The 17981-nt window shown below is 46.7% G+C and overlaps 1 protein-coding gene across 1 annotated transcript in view; it reads right to left on the bottom strand.

Moving 5' to 3' along the window:
* Positions 1-17981, bottom strand: part of PRKCG (protein kinase C gamma) — a 61440-nt gene continuing 43459 nt past the window's right edge. Inside the window, exons 8-18 of the mRNA XM_080978096.1 lie at positions 17451-17538; positions 17089-17118; positions 14933-15070; positions 12925-13098; positions 12144-12235; positions 8199-8261; positions 6898-7036; positions 5704-5784; positions 5418-5525; positions 4279-4419; positions 1-3316 (exon numbers count right to left, since the gene is read on the bottom strand). Coding sequence (XP_080834222.1) covers positions 3065-3316; positions 4279-4419; positions 5418-5525; positions 5704-5784; positions 6898-7036; positions 8199-8261; positions 12144-12235; positions 12925-13098; positions 14933-15070; positions 17089-17118; positions 17451-17538 — 1306 coding nt within the window. The 3' untranslated portion in view covers positions 1-3064. The remainder of the gene's footprint in view (positions 3317-4278; positions 4420-5417; positions 5526-5703; positions 5785-6897; positions 7037-8198; positions 8262-12143; positions 12236-12924; positions 13099-14932; positions 15071-17088; positions 17119-17450; positions 17539-17981) is intronic.

Consider the following 17981-nt stretch of genomic DNA (forward strand, 5'->3'; position numbering starts at 1 on the left):
TTGGATAAATATCTTTTATATTGAAATGCATAGGTGAGTCCATTAATCTATGGTACTGGCTACAGAGAACCACAAGCCGAAGGGAAGGAGGTGTGAGTGGATTATTCCCAAGCTGCGGGGGTGGAAGGGATGTCAGCAAAGAGAAAAAAGACCGAGGCTGGAAACTGGCGGAAGACTGATGTGCTGGAAGGATCAGGCAAACCAAAGGGGAAAGAGCTCTGGAAATGACTCAGGAGAACAATTCCGGTCCTATTAGCAATCTTACTCATCTTTCATGAGCGCAGCAGTTCTGGATCCCAACATCTTCTGGTCTAACGAAAGGCTATCTCTTCCTTCGGTAGGTACAAGGTACTTGTGGTCTAGCTCCCATGCTCGCTCTTAACCCCATGCCCTTGCTGAGTTAGGGATGGGCTGAAGAGGGCTACCCACTTGACGCCCATTTGCCCAAGCCTATAGCCTGCTGGGTGCTTGATAAAAACCCTCTGCCAGAGAAGGAGGAATGAGGTCGGCATAGAATGGGCAGGCATGAGGTGACAGAGGCCGAATCTAGCTTCCACCAATTTCAAAGTGAGAGGAGAAAGGTAAAGAGGGACTGTTGGCCCAGATGCACCAGAATCTGCAGCCTGATGCATGAAGGGAAGAGAATGGCCTTGAAATTTTTCGCTTGGCTCATCTACATGACCTGCCAGCAGAATATAATTATTTCTCCACCCATCAATCAGTCGCCGACTAAGACCAGTTTTTGTAACTTTTGGCACAGCAGAGACACCCCAGGATCATCTTACACGCACCCATTTAACATGGCAAGCACTCGCTCTTACGGAAATCGCCAGCACTGGGCAAATCAGGACAAAGACCAGTTCTCAATGGGCTTCCCTCATGAGGTAAAAACAAATACCAGTCTTTTGCCACATAATGAAAAATATTCACAACACAAGCTTGACAGGGTGTCTTTCCCACATCAAAAAGCAACAGGGTATTCATGATAAATGAAATGATCTGTTAAGAGGAGTCCCAGAGAATTGGGGGGGTGCGGGGGGGAGAGAAGGTGCCATCTTCAGTTTACCACACACCTCGAGTTTTAAAGCTGGAAAGAGGCTGCCAGGTGTTAACTTGGGAGGGCAGATGTAGAGGGTTGGTGGTGGCCACTGAGCAGGATGGAAACGTGGAAGATAGGTATCAATCAATAAATAAATATACTATAATGTTCATGTAATATAGTCCATGCACCAGAGAAAGAGAGAGAGAAAGAAAAGAACAAAAGAAAAGTCGCATTTGGACATGCTGTGTGTTACTATAAAGGAGGACGATATTTTCTCCTCAGAGTCTAGCGTGCCACCTCTGTTGCTGTCATCGCTTCCTTTCCAAAGTCTGGTTTTCAACAGCTGAGTGGGTGATGCAAGCAGCCATGTTGAAGGAAGCAAGGCAAAGGTGTCAGTGCTGGGGGCCGGGGGCAATGGGGGACGGAGCCATCGGGGCTCAACAAGGGCAGGACTGTGTCACAAAGAGTGAGGTGGGTGGGTGGGTAGGGGTGTAGAGGAAGGACCAGTTTGGGGTTCTACACTGGCAGACATCCTAGCTATGCGTGAAATCGAAGGGCTCCAACTAAGTTGGGTAAGATCTATCGAGTTCAAGGTTACATCGTCACACTGTAGCAGGTAAGGAAAGCACCACGGAGACGAAATTTAGGACTAGGATCTGGGAACAGGGCAAGGGATGAAGACCAGAAGGGTTTTCGGAAATTATCTGAGCAGTCAATCAGCAGGGGAGGCAGGGAGAGAGAGGGAAGGAAGGTGTTGCTTCCTGACATTTCCCCAAATTTAAAAATTACTTCCAGGGCAAACAGATACTCAGGATCATTTAAACATAGATTAGGCATCCCGATCTTATTTTAAGCCTGTATAAAGGGACTGAGGAAGCTGCCATATACTGAGTCAGACCACTGGGCCAATCTAGCTTTGTCCTGTCTGAACTGATTGGTGGTGGCTCTCCTTAGGGGTTTCCCAGCCCTAGAGAAGCTAGAAATTGAACCCATGGCCTTCGCTCTACCACTCAGCCATGGCCCTGTGAAGGAAAGCTCATGATCAGGACAGACAGCAGTGAAAGGGTGGGCTCTCCTCCCCCACCCCCCACCTTAGTGCAGAGCAACACATGGAATAATAATTCACAGGCTGCTATTTTGGTCAGTGATCACATGCTCACCTTACGGTTGCTTCTTCGATTCCAGAGTATAATTATGCCCACTGCATTCCCCTTATCCATTAGAGAAACCAAACTCATCAAAGAAAAATTTGCAAGGGCCAAATAAATAAACAATCGCATGGCCTTTTGTAAGGGATGAAAAAATACACGTTGAACTAAGGAGTTCCACGACTGCTTCCTGTTTGGACCTCTGTTTTTGCAACACACCTTCATTTTACTGCCTACTCAACCCATTTGCCAGAACTTTGCAGTCATGTGGCCAGCCTGGATTTAGGGCAGAGGGCATGTCTTCTGGGCAGATTCCAGCCACAATTTCCATTGTTTTGTCACAAAGTGTGCGCAGTCCTGTCTGTTGCCCCCTTGCCTGCTTAGGCCATCCCATGTTTTGGTCAATTTAGAGGAATTTCTGATGGTGTGGAAGCTATCCACTGCTCTGATTATAGGGCGGAAACCTTGTAAACACAGTACTGAAGGGGCCATTTTTACAGAAACGCCTGGCACAGTTTTCTCTCTTTGTGCCAACGCAAACTCCGTTTAATTGGGGGATGCTCAAAAAAGATTGGCCTTGACCTAGGGAATATTCCTATTTTATTGGTGGAGTTTAAAAATCCCTCTATAGATATAAGTGTGCTTTCTTAACCTCACTGATCTGGGTTTCATCTAGTGGAGGTAAGGAAGGAGGGAAGCAACTCACTGGAGACAATTAACAACACAAAAAGTGTTTTCTAGGGGAGGCAGGGGTCATAAGGTCAAGCGTAGGGTTTATAGGGCTGAGCTCTGAGCAGGAGTCATTCTCCCGGGAGCAGAATTCTAAGGGCTTGAATTGGGGTTCTTAGGGTCAAGGGTCATCCGGGAGACACTCTCACACCAGGGAGGTTGGGGAAGGGATCATCCCGGTCGGAGAGAGGGGCATGCTGGTCGGAGAGAGGGGCAGGGCTGTTGGGGAGAGGCTCCCCTGCCGCAACGTGGACGGGTGCACAAACTCAGGGTTGATGTAGGTGAACCCCTGGAACTCGCTCTGATCAATGCTTGCGAGGACCAGCTGGTCTGGGGGTGTCAGCGCTGGAGGTGCCCGTGTGAAAAACTTGTCAAAGTTTTCGCCGCTTCGGCCGCACTGGATGGGGGGATGGGGGCAGAGAGAAAGAAAAGGGGAATAGGAGGGATGAGGGGAACGAGGAAAATGGAAAGAGAAAGGGAATAAGTATTATCTCTGTTGGTTTCTTTAACACAACCCCTCCCTCTCCATTTTATAATCTTTCTTGAACCTGCTACGTCTTCAAAGGCGTTCCTTCATAACGTTTCCGGAATTAAAAACCAAACACAACATTTGAATTTTTAACCTTAAAAAACCCCACCGCTCTGTTACCCTTCTGAGTTTTGTTTGACATTTCTTTCCATCTCAGGGAGACGGGGGAATGGAAAGGAGTTTGAAATGGATCTACGGGTATGACTAACATTGGATACAGCCCTGAATCTTGATCACCGTTTTATTTATTCCTGGTGCATGTCATTATATTGTGTTGTGTGAAGGTCTCTGCATGCTGCAGCTCAAATATCTAGAGCTGGTGTCTGTGGGTGTTTACAGATATTAATAGATATGAAACGCAGTATTGTGTAGTAGTTTAAGAGTGTTGGAATAAGTCTGGGGAAACTCAGGTTTGAATCCTCATTTTGCCATGAAGGTGACCTCGGCCAGTCACACACTCTCAGGCTGACCTACCTCACAAGGTTGCCGTGAGGATAAAATGGGAGGGGGCACAATGTACACTGCCTTGACTCCTTGGAGGAAGGCATACAGAAAGTAAATATACTAATAAAGTGATCTATGCATGTTGCAATGAATGTGTGAAGAGGTTCAGATTTGTAGATATGCAAAGTTCTGCCTGAGTAATGTACAGCAATGCATGTATTCTTAATGGAGGTACGTGACACTGTGCTTGAGCCACAGGTCCATAGGACAACCTGAGTGTGCCCATCCACATGCAAAAATACAGGTGTGTGCCTATTCACACCTGGTGGCAGGAGTCTGCACGGCTGGATGTGGCCAAGCTCATTTGGGGACCCAAAGCTACTCACTGGGCGGGGGATGAACGGTGGGGGGATTTCCAGCTGCTCCAGCCTCTCCCAGTCCATCCAGCGGAAAAAGCCGTGCTCCCGGATATCCCGTTCCCCTTCTGGTCCTGAGCCCAGGCGCTTCAGTGGATGCTTGGTCAAGAACTGGGGAAAGAGAAAGAGATTTGCTAGGAACACCCTCCTCTTCTAAGTCCGAGATTGCCTATTACAGGATGGACATTCTCTCAAGAAATGCATGTCTCCCAATCTGCATGTACCAAGACAGGGAAGCAAGTTGAGAGCAGTGCTGGATTTATGTACAGTGGTACCTCTGGTTGCGAACAGGATCCGTTTCGGAGGTAGGGCCGCATCCTGAGGAATTTGCAAGCGGATTAGCGCTTCTGTGCATGCGCACGGGGTGAAATCCAAAAAAAATACTTCCGGGTTTGCCATGTTCGCATCCTGAAGTTTACGTATCCAGAGGGATATACTAATAAACTGATCTATGTACGTATCCAGAGGGATACGTAAGCGGAGGTACAACTATATAAGCTAAACAAGCTATAGCTTAGGGCCCCACTCTATTGGGGGCTCCCCAAAAAATTGAATGGGAAAAAACTGGATGTACATTTCCAAAATATAAGATTACTTTGATATCAATAACTTTGATATATAACAATTACTTTGATAAAATACATATTTTGTTATGTGCAAATGGCTTTAGATACCTATTAGATCCATAAATTACCATATAGCATATATTCAACACAAAAAATAGCGGCAATTCGTTGTTGACAAAGGGCAGCTGGACATATAAAGGGCCCCATTACCTTCAATAGCTTAGGGCATCATCAAACCTAAATCCAGCCCTGGGTGAGAGGGAGAAGCGTTTAACCCTTTACAACCCTGCCGATTCTCCCCTGCGGATCCCTGCTCCCCCATTATTGCTGTCCATTAAAAATGTCCAGGGGCAGAACAATCAGCTTGTGAATTCAGAGTTAAGCACCCCCCCCACCTTCCGGCCAATTCTTCCCTGAAAGTCCTTCTATTCCCAATGAGAGTCACCCATTGTTTCACTCACAACCACCTGTTTTCAACCTTCAGGGCAGCCAAAAGGAAATGTGGCGCGAAGCCTTTCCCCTCTTGGATGTGCCAGGACTCACCCCTTTGCAGATGGAGACAGCCTCACGTGAAAGGGATTTAGGATAGGACACCGTGTGCTCCATGATCGACTGGAAGAGTTCATCCTCGTCCTCTCCATCAAATGGTGGCTGTGGACCAGGAGCACCAGGTAAAGCTAGAGTGAGAACTATGGCAGGTGGAATATTTAGACTAAGGAATTAATGCCTTGAGGTCTCTTGGCAACAGCCACAAACCATCCCCTGAGATCACAAATGTATCCCTTGACCTGGACTGGATCATGAAAAAACCCCACCTCAACATACTTACCTGCCCAGCTAACATTTCATACAGAAGGACACCAAATGACCACCAGTCCACTGACTTCCCATATGGCTGATAGGCAATAATCTAAGATGGGTAGAAATGGGAGGTTAGGTCCTTTAAATCTACAGACCTTTTTCATTCCATTTTTTTTTACCCAAACAGGTCCAACAAAGCAGCTTACGAAAATAAACTCTAAAACCGTAAGCAACGTAGTAAATAACAACCAATAACAGAAATCCAAACCATATAAACCAAGAAGTCCCAATAGAGGCAACAAACATGATTCAATTGGTCCCAAATGTCCTTAGAAATTAAGTTGCTTTTGCCCAATGTCTGAAAAACTAGTAGAGAAGTAGCAAAGCGAGCCTCTCTGGGGGGTAAAGGTAAAGGGACCCCTGACCATTAGGTCCAGTCGTGGCTGACTCTGGGGTTGCGGCGCTCATCTCGCTTTATCAGCCGAGGGAGCCGGCGTACAGCTTCCGGGTCATGTGACCAGCATGACTAAGACGCTTCTGGCAAACCAGAGTAGCGCATGGAAATGCTGTTTACCTTCCCGCCGGAGTGGTACCTATTTATCTACTTGCACTTTGATGTGCTTTCGAGCTGCTAGGTTGGCAGGAACAAGGACCAAGCAACGGGAGCTCACCCCGTCGCAGGGATTCGAACTGCCGACCTTCTGATCGGCAAGTCCTAGGCTCTGTGGTTTAACCCACAGCGCCACCTGTGTCCTCTGGAGAGTAACCTCGTCTATAAGTCACCAAGGCATGCATTGGAGAGCTAAGTTCTAAGATTCCTGGAAAGAGGGTGAATTGGGATAGCAGATTCATTCATTCAACAACCTGCTTCGTCCCGAATGCTCTGACGGTCAAACGGATTATGAAAGGGACACAGCGAATTAAGGCAGGGGAGGAGGCCAACTATTCCACTCACAACCCCACACATTTAACTGTAAAATTAGACCCCAGGCACAGGAATATACAATAATGGCTGTGCCTGTCACATACAGTTGTTTTGGATCCGAGCATAAGAGGTAGGAATTTGAAACCAGGGCTCTGGAGTTTTTAGAAGGCAACAAGTCTAACCTATAAGGTTAAATTCCTGGGGAGAGTTTAGATTAGAGCAGAAGGAACCTGATGTTTCTTTGGAAGGGTGGTGAGTTGTGTGATTGGGGATGGGAGACTTAGGAGCATTCTGTACCTCTGGAGCGATGTAGTCTGGTGTTCCACAAAAGGTCCGTGTGGTGATGCCAGGAAAAATGTTTTCTTTACACATCCCAAAATCAGTAATCTTAATGTGACCATCAGCATCCAACATTACATTGTCCAGTTTCAGATCCCTGGGCAGGAGAGACAAAGCAAGCAATAGGAGTGCCCAGCAGAGGGTGCCAAATTACAGCTAGGAAATACATCCTCCAAGTAAGGAAGGGATGGGCAGATTCATCAGTTTCAGCTTCTCCCAGTTTCTCACTTTTCCAGTTTGAAATTCAGTCTTCCACATCAATTTGTGATTTTTTGTCTTGTGAAAATTCACCAGCAGTCTGGTATGATTTTTTTCTTGATGTGCACATTTCTGCAAAGCAATTTCCCCTAATATAATGCATTTTTGTAAGTTATTTTCATGTGTACACCTGCATCTTTGTGCATACTTTATCTTAGGATATGCATCTTTGTGCACATTACTTGGCTGGAGAACATTAGGAAAAGCCTGCATTTCAACCACTGGCTATGTTTCAGTTATGGAAAGTGCAAATAAGGCATGTTCACCTTTAAATGCAAACTGAATTCCTCCCCCATTCCTAGTTCCAAAAGGACAATCCAGAATGAAAGATGATTTGCCTATTAGAATATCTCTTTAAAAAAAATAAATTCTGTTTTACGATTTCAAATAAACATTTTACATACCGTATTTTTCGCCCCATAGGACGCACTTTTTCCCCTCCAAAAATGAAGGGGAAATGTGTGTGCGTCCTATGGGGCGAATGCAGGCTTTCGCTGAAGCCTGGAGAGCGAGAGGGGTCAGTGCGCATCGACCCCTCTCACTCTCCAGGCTTCGCGCAGATCTCCGTAAGCCATGGGAGCCCGCGCCGGGCTCCCGCAGCTTGTGGAGAGTTGCCTGCATGCCAAAGGCTCAGTGCGCCCAGCCTTCGGCATGCAGGCAACTCTCCGCAAGCCATGGTTCCATGGTTCATTTTGCATATCTTACATCCCTGCATTTTTTACAATAACTATTCAAATTGGATTTCCACTGTTACATCCATCAAAACTTATTTACTCTCTTGAATTTATCATAATGCTGCCAGCATTTTTTGCCTATTAGAATCTTGATAGTAGAAGGAAGGAAGGAAGGAAGGAAGGAAGGAAGGAAGGAAGGAGGCAGTCCTGTAGAGATTTGGAGAGGGGGCAGAGGGGAAGTAGAAATGGAGCCAGAACCCCTGGATTCTCAGGGGGGAAAGTGGGGTTTTGCAGTCGAGTTCTCTATAGAGAACAGAATAGACTCACCTGTAAATAATTCCTTTGTTATGCAAAAAGAACAGGCCAATTGCAATTTCTGCAGCATAAAACCTGTAACAGAGAAGGGGGAAAGGGTGAGGAGGGTTAAGGCAGGGAGAGGGAGGAAGGGAGAGAGATAACACGGCAAGGATTTCATTAGCAGTGGCACTGAAGTCATCATGGTGGCTCTGATGGCCACTTTTCACATGATGTTTGAAAAATACAAGCAGCCACACTCACTAGCCATGCCATTCCAGTACCATACAGCTCCTCCACACAGAACTTACCACCTCCCCCACCTTTGTAATGATACGCATATCAGAAAGGTAATATGTCAATTTATGCATGATCACAAGAGAGCTTTTTATTCTGCGTACAAGTGGCTGGAAGTTACTGTGCGTAGACCTGCTTCCCGCTGCATCAAGTTAGGATTAAAGCATATTCCACGTACAGGTACCAACCTTTACAGGTAACAGGGAAGTGGGTTGGCAGGCACACAGGTTAGTTTCATTCTTGTGAATTTAAAGGTTTTCCGTTATCTATATGGCACCAGCAACATGCACGGTGCTGTACAGAGCAGTAAGAAGGCAGATCCCTGTGCCAAGGAACTTACAATCTGTAATCAGACCCAGTGGAGGCAACAGAGGGGCGATGCAGGCAAGGATAAATAGGAAGAACAATGTATGTATGTATGTATGTATGTATGTATGTATGTGGGGAGACAGTGCAGAGTGTGGTGGTTGGAGCAAATATGGGGAACCTCCAGCCCACAAGCCTAATTAGGTTCAGCAGTGATCCTAATTTTACCAGAAAGGCCATTTTCTCCAGCTGCACGCACCAGCCCTACACCTACGTTGGCTTCATTTTAGAAGGAGATAGGAACACAGGAAGCTGCCTTCTATCATCTCAAATCAATGGTCCGCCTAGCGCAGTGTTGTCCACCTAGCGGTGGCTCTCCATCGTTTAAGGCAGGAGTCCTTTAACATGGGACTTTCTGCATGCAAGGCAGAGCTAAGATAAGATTAGAGGTATGAAGTGGTCCCAGAAATGCATATAGGAGAACGGCCACTCCACACCCCAACACGGAGTGCCAGGAACAGGAGGGCTGCTACACACATCATACATCTTAAGCACATGACTTCCTTCAAAGTATCATGGGAACTATTGTTTGTTAAGGGTGCTGGCAATTGTAACTCTCTAAGGGGGTAAACTACAACATACAGTGGTACCTCAGGTTACAGACGCTTCAGGTTACATACGCTTCAAGTTACAGAGTCCGCTGACCCAGAAATAGTACCTCGGGTTAAGAACTTTGCTTCAGGATGAGAACAGAAATCGTGCAGCGGCGGTGCAGCGGCAGCAGGAGGCCCCATTAGCTAAAGTGGTGCTTCAGGTTAAGAACAGTTTCAGGTTAAGAACGGACCTCCGGAAAGAATTAAGTACGTAACCAGAGGTACCACTGTACTTTAAATGAATGGTGTGCAGGCAGCCTAAGACTCCGGCTTTTCAGACAAAAGGGATCCTATCTCCAGCATAGCTGCCTGCCTTGTCATTCTCACATTCCATCTGAATGTCATTTTAAGACAGGGGAGTCTCTTGCAAAAATTGGTAGCCCAAGCTTACTTCCCATGGTTCTTCTCAGCGGCTTGGACAGAGGGTGGGTGAGTGCGTGTTTTAAACTCCTTGTCAATTACGTTTCTTTTTAGAGCAAGTGGACGCTTGTTGATTTCGCATTCAGGTCACTCAATTACACAACTTCACTGGAGTGTAATAATTTCCCATGAAACTGAGCTCTGGCATACGTAAGCATGCAGAATGAAGCGGTAGAATCCCGAGGCCATAGAGCAGACTGTACCACTTCAGACCGCTGTGAGAGGGTGGTGTGTGTGTGTGCCACATTTTTGAACACTCATCCAGGTAAAAACTCTCTACAAGGAGAAATCTAGTACGTCAGGGAGAAAATTCTTGCCCAGCTAACTCCCTGCTGTGCTCGTTTGCAAGTGCAGGAAGTGGGTGCTGCTTGCTTTCCTTACATAGAAAGGTATTTAAATGTGAGGTCTCACCTGCAGTCTGAAGTGGTACAGACCACTCTACAACCTCAGAACTCTATTAATTACTTCACTCCCACTTCATTCTGCTGCGTATGTGGAGCACTCCTGATTCACCTGACACAGAGGTGGATCTTCAAACACATGGCTCTTAGGACCACAGTACACATTTCACCAGGAATCCTCCATTGAACTGTAGACTCTTACTAAGTGCATTCACAGGGGGACTGCATGCACCATGCTGGAATGTTTTCAGCCACAGAGCAAACAGCAAGTGTGCATGTGTTCGGGCGACAGAGGATTTAGATCATGAAAACAGCACAGTTAAAGGTAAAGGGACCCCTGACCGTTAGGTCCAGTCACAGACGACTCTGCGGTTGTGGCGCTCATCTCGCTTTACTGGCCGAGGAAGCTGGCGTACAGCTTCCGGGTCATGTGGCCAGCATGACTAAGCCACTTCTGGCGAACCAGAGCAGCGCACAGAAATGCTGATTACCTTCCTGCCGGAATGGTACCTATTTATCTACTTGCACTTTGATGTGCTTTCATACTGCTAGGTTGGCAGGAGCAGGGACTGATCAACAGGAGCTCACCCTGTCACAGGGATTTGAACTGCCGACCTTCCGATCAGGAAGCCCTAGGCTTAGAGTACAGGAGGTGTAAGCATTAAACACCTACACCCCCAAGCTGTTTCCCTGATCCAGCGAGCACCCCATAACAGCCTTTAGTTACGCAAAGGATTTAGACAACGGTCATGTGTAGTTTGTCTCTTAAACAGTGTTAAAACTATGTTCAAGAGATTTTGATGATATGACATATAAGATCCCTGTTGAGAGAATGCCAAAAGTAGGTAGTAAACATGGGTGAAGGGCGTACAATAGAATATTCATAAGAATACTTACTAGGCTTCTGGCAACAGGAGGAGAAGCAGAGACAATGACATGATTTTTCTTTGTATGAAAGTCATTGTGTTCATTTAATGAATACTATTGCAAAATCAATAAAAACATTGGGGAGGGGGGCAGTGCAGGTTCCAGGATTTGGGGAATCCCTAAATTAAGCATCTTCAGTGGGTCCCCTTGAACTGAAAGAGGGTGACACTTGGGACACGTGGGCCCATCTGCCAAACACGAGGCCTTTGCAAATGCCCAACCTGACCACCCTTTGAAGCCAACCCTGGTCTTAAGATATGTAAGAAAAGCTGTTCTCAGGTGTCATCATGTTTTGGACTGGAGTGACTATGCAAGTAAAGACAGGCAGGCAGAGGGTACTTCTGGACAAGGACAATTTAGCAACACGCACTCAACGCTGTCCTGCTTGAAGCCGGAAGTGGAATAGCAGCTCTCCTTACAAACCTCTGGCATTCTGTAGCCAACTGGGCAGTCCCTTGTCCGCCCGTTCCAAATGTTGGAAGGCAATTTTCATTGGGATCATTATGTAGGAAGAAAAGGTTAAAGACTCCTTCTCCACCACTTCCCTCCCAGTAATGGTAGTACCCCCCCCACACCCTTCTGCAATTTAGGGAAGAGAAAAAAAGATATAGAAAGCCAAAGCTATTTGGAAATGCAAGGAATGGAGAGGCCGAGCTGATTCTTAGAGAGGGAAGAAAAATGATTGAGAAGGAAATGGCTGGAGGACATCCCAGGAAACAGCTAGAGCAATCTAGCAGGATGGAATACAGTGGGGGAAATTGTGCACTCAGTTTTCTACAAAAGAAGGGTTGGGTTTTACGAGCTTCCAGGAGGAAAAATGTGGGGAAACTTGAGAGGGGGGGTGTTTAGTTAATGATACTGTACAAATGCCCTGTAAGAACTGAGTGAAGAAGCAGAGCTGTTCCAGTGTGAGAGCAGCTAGAGAGAGAGAGAGAAACCCATTCTCAATTGAGTTCCCCAAGAGACTCACGTACATAGCATGAGGTTCCTTGAATTTCCCAACCTGCTGGATATGATACATCAGGTCTCCTCCATTGACATACTCCATGACAAAATAGAGCCGGTCCTTGAAGGAAAAAAACCAGGATGTGTGTCCATTATTGCCACAGGCAGATAAAGTGAAAGATCCAGATACCCCAGCATGCCCCCCTTCCCTCTCTGCAATGCTTAGTCGGTTAAACCAATTAAGACAGGGATTCCCAAACTTTTCCCCTCATGGGCCACTTGAAAATTGCTAAGGGTCTTCATGGACCTCTTAATTATTTTTCTTGCCTCTAGTAGCAATTGTAATGCACTGTGCCAGATGCTTTATAATTCTAAATTGTATTTTTATTGCTTCTTCCCACCCCACCCCCTTTATTGTATTACTGTTTGGGAATTCCACAAAATTCATATTGTGTGTGTTCCTCACGGACATGCCGCAGACGCCTGAATGAAGCACAGTGACCCATTTGGGAACCCTTAAATTAAGATACATTTTGAATGTGACTCAATTAATTGGACAGCAACCTTTAGAAACTTATTTTAACCACTGGTTCTAAAAAGATGGCTGCCATCTTATAAGAAGACATCCCCTCCTGCACAAGAGAGATGAGGGGAAATGCCTCTTCCGAGATGTTGCTGTGTCATCCATTTTCATCCATTTTCTCTTGCATGCAAATTTAAGTGGATGCAATGAATTACTTAATCAACAAAACAGCATACAGTTAAATAGCTACGGTTTCTTTAATCAAGTAAATAACCACACGCAATTACTGCGGTTTGGAAGGTAGAGTGCAGCTGGGTTAGGAAATGTGGACGCTCCCCCATGGCCAAAACTCTCTTTTCCACCATAGTACATTCAACGTCGTCATCTTGGATGATCACGTCTTTCTTGAGAATCTTGATGGCAAACAGCTCGTCCGTTCCACGGCGCTCCGCCAGCATCACCTGTGGGGTAAAGGTAAAGGTAAAGGGACCCCTGAACGTTAGGGCCAGTCGTGGCTGACTCTGGGGTTGCGGTGCTCATCTCGCTCTATGGGCCGAGGGAGCCGGCGTACAGCTTCCGGGTGATGCGGCCAGCATGACTAAGCCGCTTCTGGCGAACCAGAGCAGCGCACGGAAACACCGTTTACCTTCCCGCTGGAGCGGTACCTATTTATCTACTTGCACTTTGACGTGCTTTCGAACTGCTAGGTTGGCAGGAGCAGGGACCGAGCGACGGGAGCTCATCCCGTCGCGGGGATTCGAACCACCGACCTTCTGATCAGCAAGTCGTAGGCTCTGTGGTTTAACCCACAGCGCCACCTGCGTCCCTCACCTGTGGGGAGAGAACCCCAAAAGTTTGGGTCTTGCCCACACCTACCCAAAGCAAACTCATGACAACCTGGGCTCCTCTAACCCTTCAGGGAACACACACACTCCAACCCTTACACAGAACTTACTTCCCACGTAGGGACAGTAGTGTTTGGTTTTTTTTACTGAATTCAAGGTGGTATGATAAAAACATTGTTTTCCTATGAACAGAGACAGTAGGTGGTGCTAAATGAAAACAGCACACAAATACCCCTAACACAAATTGAAAGCCCATTGGCAGGTGTTGAATTTTTGTAGGGAACATTCTAGGATGTTTCATAGGGCGAAAATTGCCAAATGATTTATGGAAGGGACGTTTCCCATGGGCAGTGGGATGCAGTTTAGTTATTCCCTCCCCACCCCCCTTAAACGTCTTTCAACATTTTTGCAAAGTGCTCTTTTGCACCTGGAAGCTTCCATTTTCCTGCTTGGCAGGGGGTTGGACTCGATGGCCCTTGTGGTCTCTTCCAACTCTATGATTCTATGATTCTATTCTATGATTCTATGATTTACTTATTTGTCCTTTTCCTGAAATACATTACATTTTGCCTTTCTACTTAAAAAAAAAAAAAACCACAACAACCAACCAATATAACTTTTACAATACAACAGACAACCAGCACATGACACAATTAAAAACTAAACAGTTTAAAGGCAGAGAAAAGATGGAAGATTAAAATTTCACATAAATTCCTGGGAGCAAAAGCACCATCAGCTTAACGACAGGCCCAAAGCCTGTTAAAATGAAGCAGTTTTCCTGAGGTGGTGAAAGACCATCAGAGAAAGAGAGAAAAAGGCAGGCTTCCCTGGGCTGTGAGTTTCACAATGTAGGTGTGGCCACAAAGGAAGCCCTCCCATGCTCCCCAATCAATTGCATGTCTGATACTGGGACACAGAGCAGGTCCATATGTCCTGCTTGTTGAGCCTTCCTCCTGATTGTTATATAAGTGGTGTCTGTTAAAAGCTTCAAAGTAGCCAAGCTTCAATATGAATAGGAAGGAAGGAAGGAAGGAAGGAAGGAAGGAAGGAAGGAAGGAAGGAAGGAAGGTGATAGATAGATAGGTAGATAGATAGATGATAGATAGATAGATAGATAGATAGATAGATAGATAGATAGATGATAGATAGATAATCCTCTGGGTGGATGAGAGTTCCAGCACTGCAGAAGGGTGTGCTCAGCCTCCAAAGAACCAGAGGAGCAGGAGGCAAAAAGAAAACAAAGAAAGGTTCTCCAAATCCCGTGACAGTTCTGCAGGGGAAGCAGGTGACTTTACACACTTTCTTGGAGGTGAAGTATTTCGTGCACGTACATCCTTTTCTCGCCATCACACTTCCTCAAACGGAAACACGTTCAATGCGTTGCTGTGCCTGCAGTTGCAAGACATTCCCTGCTCCTCTGTGCACATCCCTTAAAAAAAGGCAGGCCTACCTTGCCGAAACTGCCCTTGCCCAGCACCATCAGGAAGTTGAAGTCGGAGATGTGGAAGCGGTTGGTGCCAAAGAACCCGCCACGCTTGGTGTCAGTGGGGCTGGGGGATGGCGATGGGATGGGGCCATGGCGAACCTTCTGCAGGCGCACCGTGGTTCGAGGCAGGGAGGAGAGGAAAACACAGACATGGATATGCATGAGTACCACCTCCTCCTTAAGCTCAGAACAAGGGGCAGGAGAGCCGGCAATACAACTAATGCAGTATCTACGCCAATAGTGGCACACTGGTTTATTTTAGTCAATATGTCCATGTCCCCTGCCCCATGTTTACTCAATAATAATAATAATAATAATAATAATAATAATAATTTATTATTCATTCCCCGCTCATCTGGCTGGGTTTCCCCAGCCACTCTGGGCGGCTTCCAACAAAACACTAAAATACAATAACCTATTAAACATTAAAAGCTTCCCTAAACAGGGCTGCCTTCAGATGTCTTCTAAAAGTTTGGTAGTTATTCTTCTCTTTGACATCTGGTGGGAGGGCGTTCCACAGGGCAGGTGCCACTACCGAGAAGGCCCTCTGCCTGGTTCCCTGTAACTTGGCTTCTCGCAGCGAGGGAACCGCCAGAAGGCCCTCGGCGCTGGACTGTCCAGGCAGAACGATGGGGGTGGAGACGCTCCTTCGGGTATACTGGACCAAGGCCATTTAGGGCTTTAAAGGTCAGCGCCAACACTTTGAATTGTGCTCAGAAATGTACTGGGAGCCACTGTAGGTCTTTCAAGAACGGTGTTATACGGTCTCGGCGGCGGCTCCCAGTCACCAGTCTATTACGTTATGACACACTCTGCATGTTAGGAGGAGTTTGTGAAACTTGTGCAAAAGCTGTAAAGTAGCTTGGTTGTATGTCTAGTTCCTTATAAACATTTATAAAGCAGGAGTTGTGTGCAGTTTGTGGAGTGGCAGATGCATGCAACGAAGAGGGGAGGTTCAATGGCTCAGGGCTTTGCATGCAGAAGGTCTCAGGTTCAACCCCAAGCATCTCTGGGATCTCAGGACTGGGAAAGCAGCTCTGAAACCTTGGAGAGCTACTGCCAGATAGAATGACCCCCACTGGACCAATGGCACCTGGCACATTGTGAGGCAGCATGCTATGTTCAAGGGCTTATCCTATGCAGGAGGCCCAGGAATAACCAGTCCTGTCTCAGAGTCTTCTGCCTTTCTTTCTTTCTTTCTTTCTTTCTTTCTTTCTTTCTTTCATCCATTTGCCCCACAAGTACTTTCTACTTTCTGCTCACCTCCTTCAGGAAGTTTGGGGCAGTCAAAAGGAAATATTTCCTCCCTGTGCAAGTGTGGGTTCAAACAGCAGCTCAGGGTGGCCACTCATAATAGAGGGTTTGTATCGACATCTGTGGCTATGAGCCATGATACAGAATGCAATGTTCGTGTTCAGAGGTATTATGTGTGTGTGTGTGTGTATATATATATATATATATATGCGCTGAGAAAAACAGTAAGGGGGTGGCTTTCTCCACTAGGCACCTGCTTCTATGGCTCAACTGCTTTAACATTTCTGCTATGTTAGGGGGGAAAGGGGGGGGGGACACAGAAATACAACAGAATTTGCATCTGCTGCCCTGACACTAAATACATTGACTTGGGAATAAGCACCACTTTGTTGCAGAAAAGGATAATTGATTGATTGATTGATTGATTGATTGATTGATTGATTGATGTCTGCAACCATGTGCATTTATTGCCAGCTGCCCCCTATATAGAGTGCTATTAGGTTTTTTTAAAAATAATAATAGTAATAAAGGGAAAGGATGCCCATGGCAGCCCAAGTGCAGATGCAGGGCCTGTTTGCTGCTGCCCTCAACATCAGTACCCTGAGATCCAAATCTGTGTCACTGCTTGGAGCTGCCCAGGAACGGCTCGTGCTGGGCACTGCTGGTCTTGATGGATTCCCCCCCCCCCCCCGTCCAAGCGTAGCTGTTTCTCTTATGTTGCTTCCCTCCCACTCTATAAAGCCCTTGAAATCAGCTCCAAGACTGACTGATGTCCTTATGGGCAGCAAACGGGAAACCAACTTCAACCCCTCCCCATCTCATTGCACCAAGAAAAAGGCAGAAGAAACTAAGGGAATCGCAGGTACCTCATAGAGCTCCAGTGGGAAGTTGCAAGCCTGGAAGACCAAAAATAAAAATAAATCAGGGTTTAAGACAGATGCACAAGTAACCTCTGCCCTATTCCTATCTCCTGGCTAGGAGTACCATTTCAGGTCAATGGCCAGTTATCCAGTCCGACCACCCTCCCTCCCTCCCTTGGAGTCCTAAGAGAAAAAGTGATTCAGAGGTATTCCCTCCAACCTGGCTCCTTTCATCACAGCAGTGGCCCTGCCACACCACCCCCAGCTAGGGGTGTGGTTTGTGTTTGGGCTGGATATGGCACATAGTTGGCAGGGGCAGACCAGGGGAGGGTGCCAGTCCAAGCGGGGCCGGAGAGCCACAAGGTTACCTCAAATTTCTGCAGCAGCCCACAGTTTTCTGCATCGGCCACAGGGACACTATAATATTCGCCCTCCTCCTGATTGAGCAATTTGTACCTGGGACAGCAACGCAGACAGGGACACCAGGCAGGGAGGAAGAGGAGGAGGAGGAGGAGGAGGAGGAGGAGGAGGAGGAGGAGGAGGAGGAGGAGGAACAAGAGGAGGGAGTGATTAGGGAGAGAGATGGATGGGGAGGAATGCAGAAGGAAATGGAAACAGAAGAGTGGGGTGAGGGGTGGGAGGAGAAATGAGGGGTATTTGATGGATTAGATAAAATAGATAAGTAGTTAAGGTAGATTAAAATAGATAAGGTAGATAGATAAGGCAGAGAAGACAGGTAGATAGATAGACAGATTGGATTAGATAATGGAGCCATCCAGGCAAACAGATAAAAACCCAAAGAGACGCCAAGACGGACGGGGAAAGAGAAAGAAAATGAGCCAGTGGTGGTCCCCCGAGTTGCCCCATCATTCTCTTCCATCTTTGCTTCTCTCCACCAC

Source organism: Podarcis pityusensis, assembly GCF_964106645.2.
Source record: "Podarcis pityusensis genome assembly, chromosome: 13".
NCBI lineage: Eukaryota > Metazoa > Chordata > Lepidosauria > Squamata > Lacertidae > Podarcis > Podarcis pityusensis.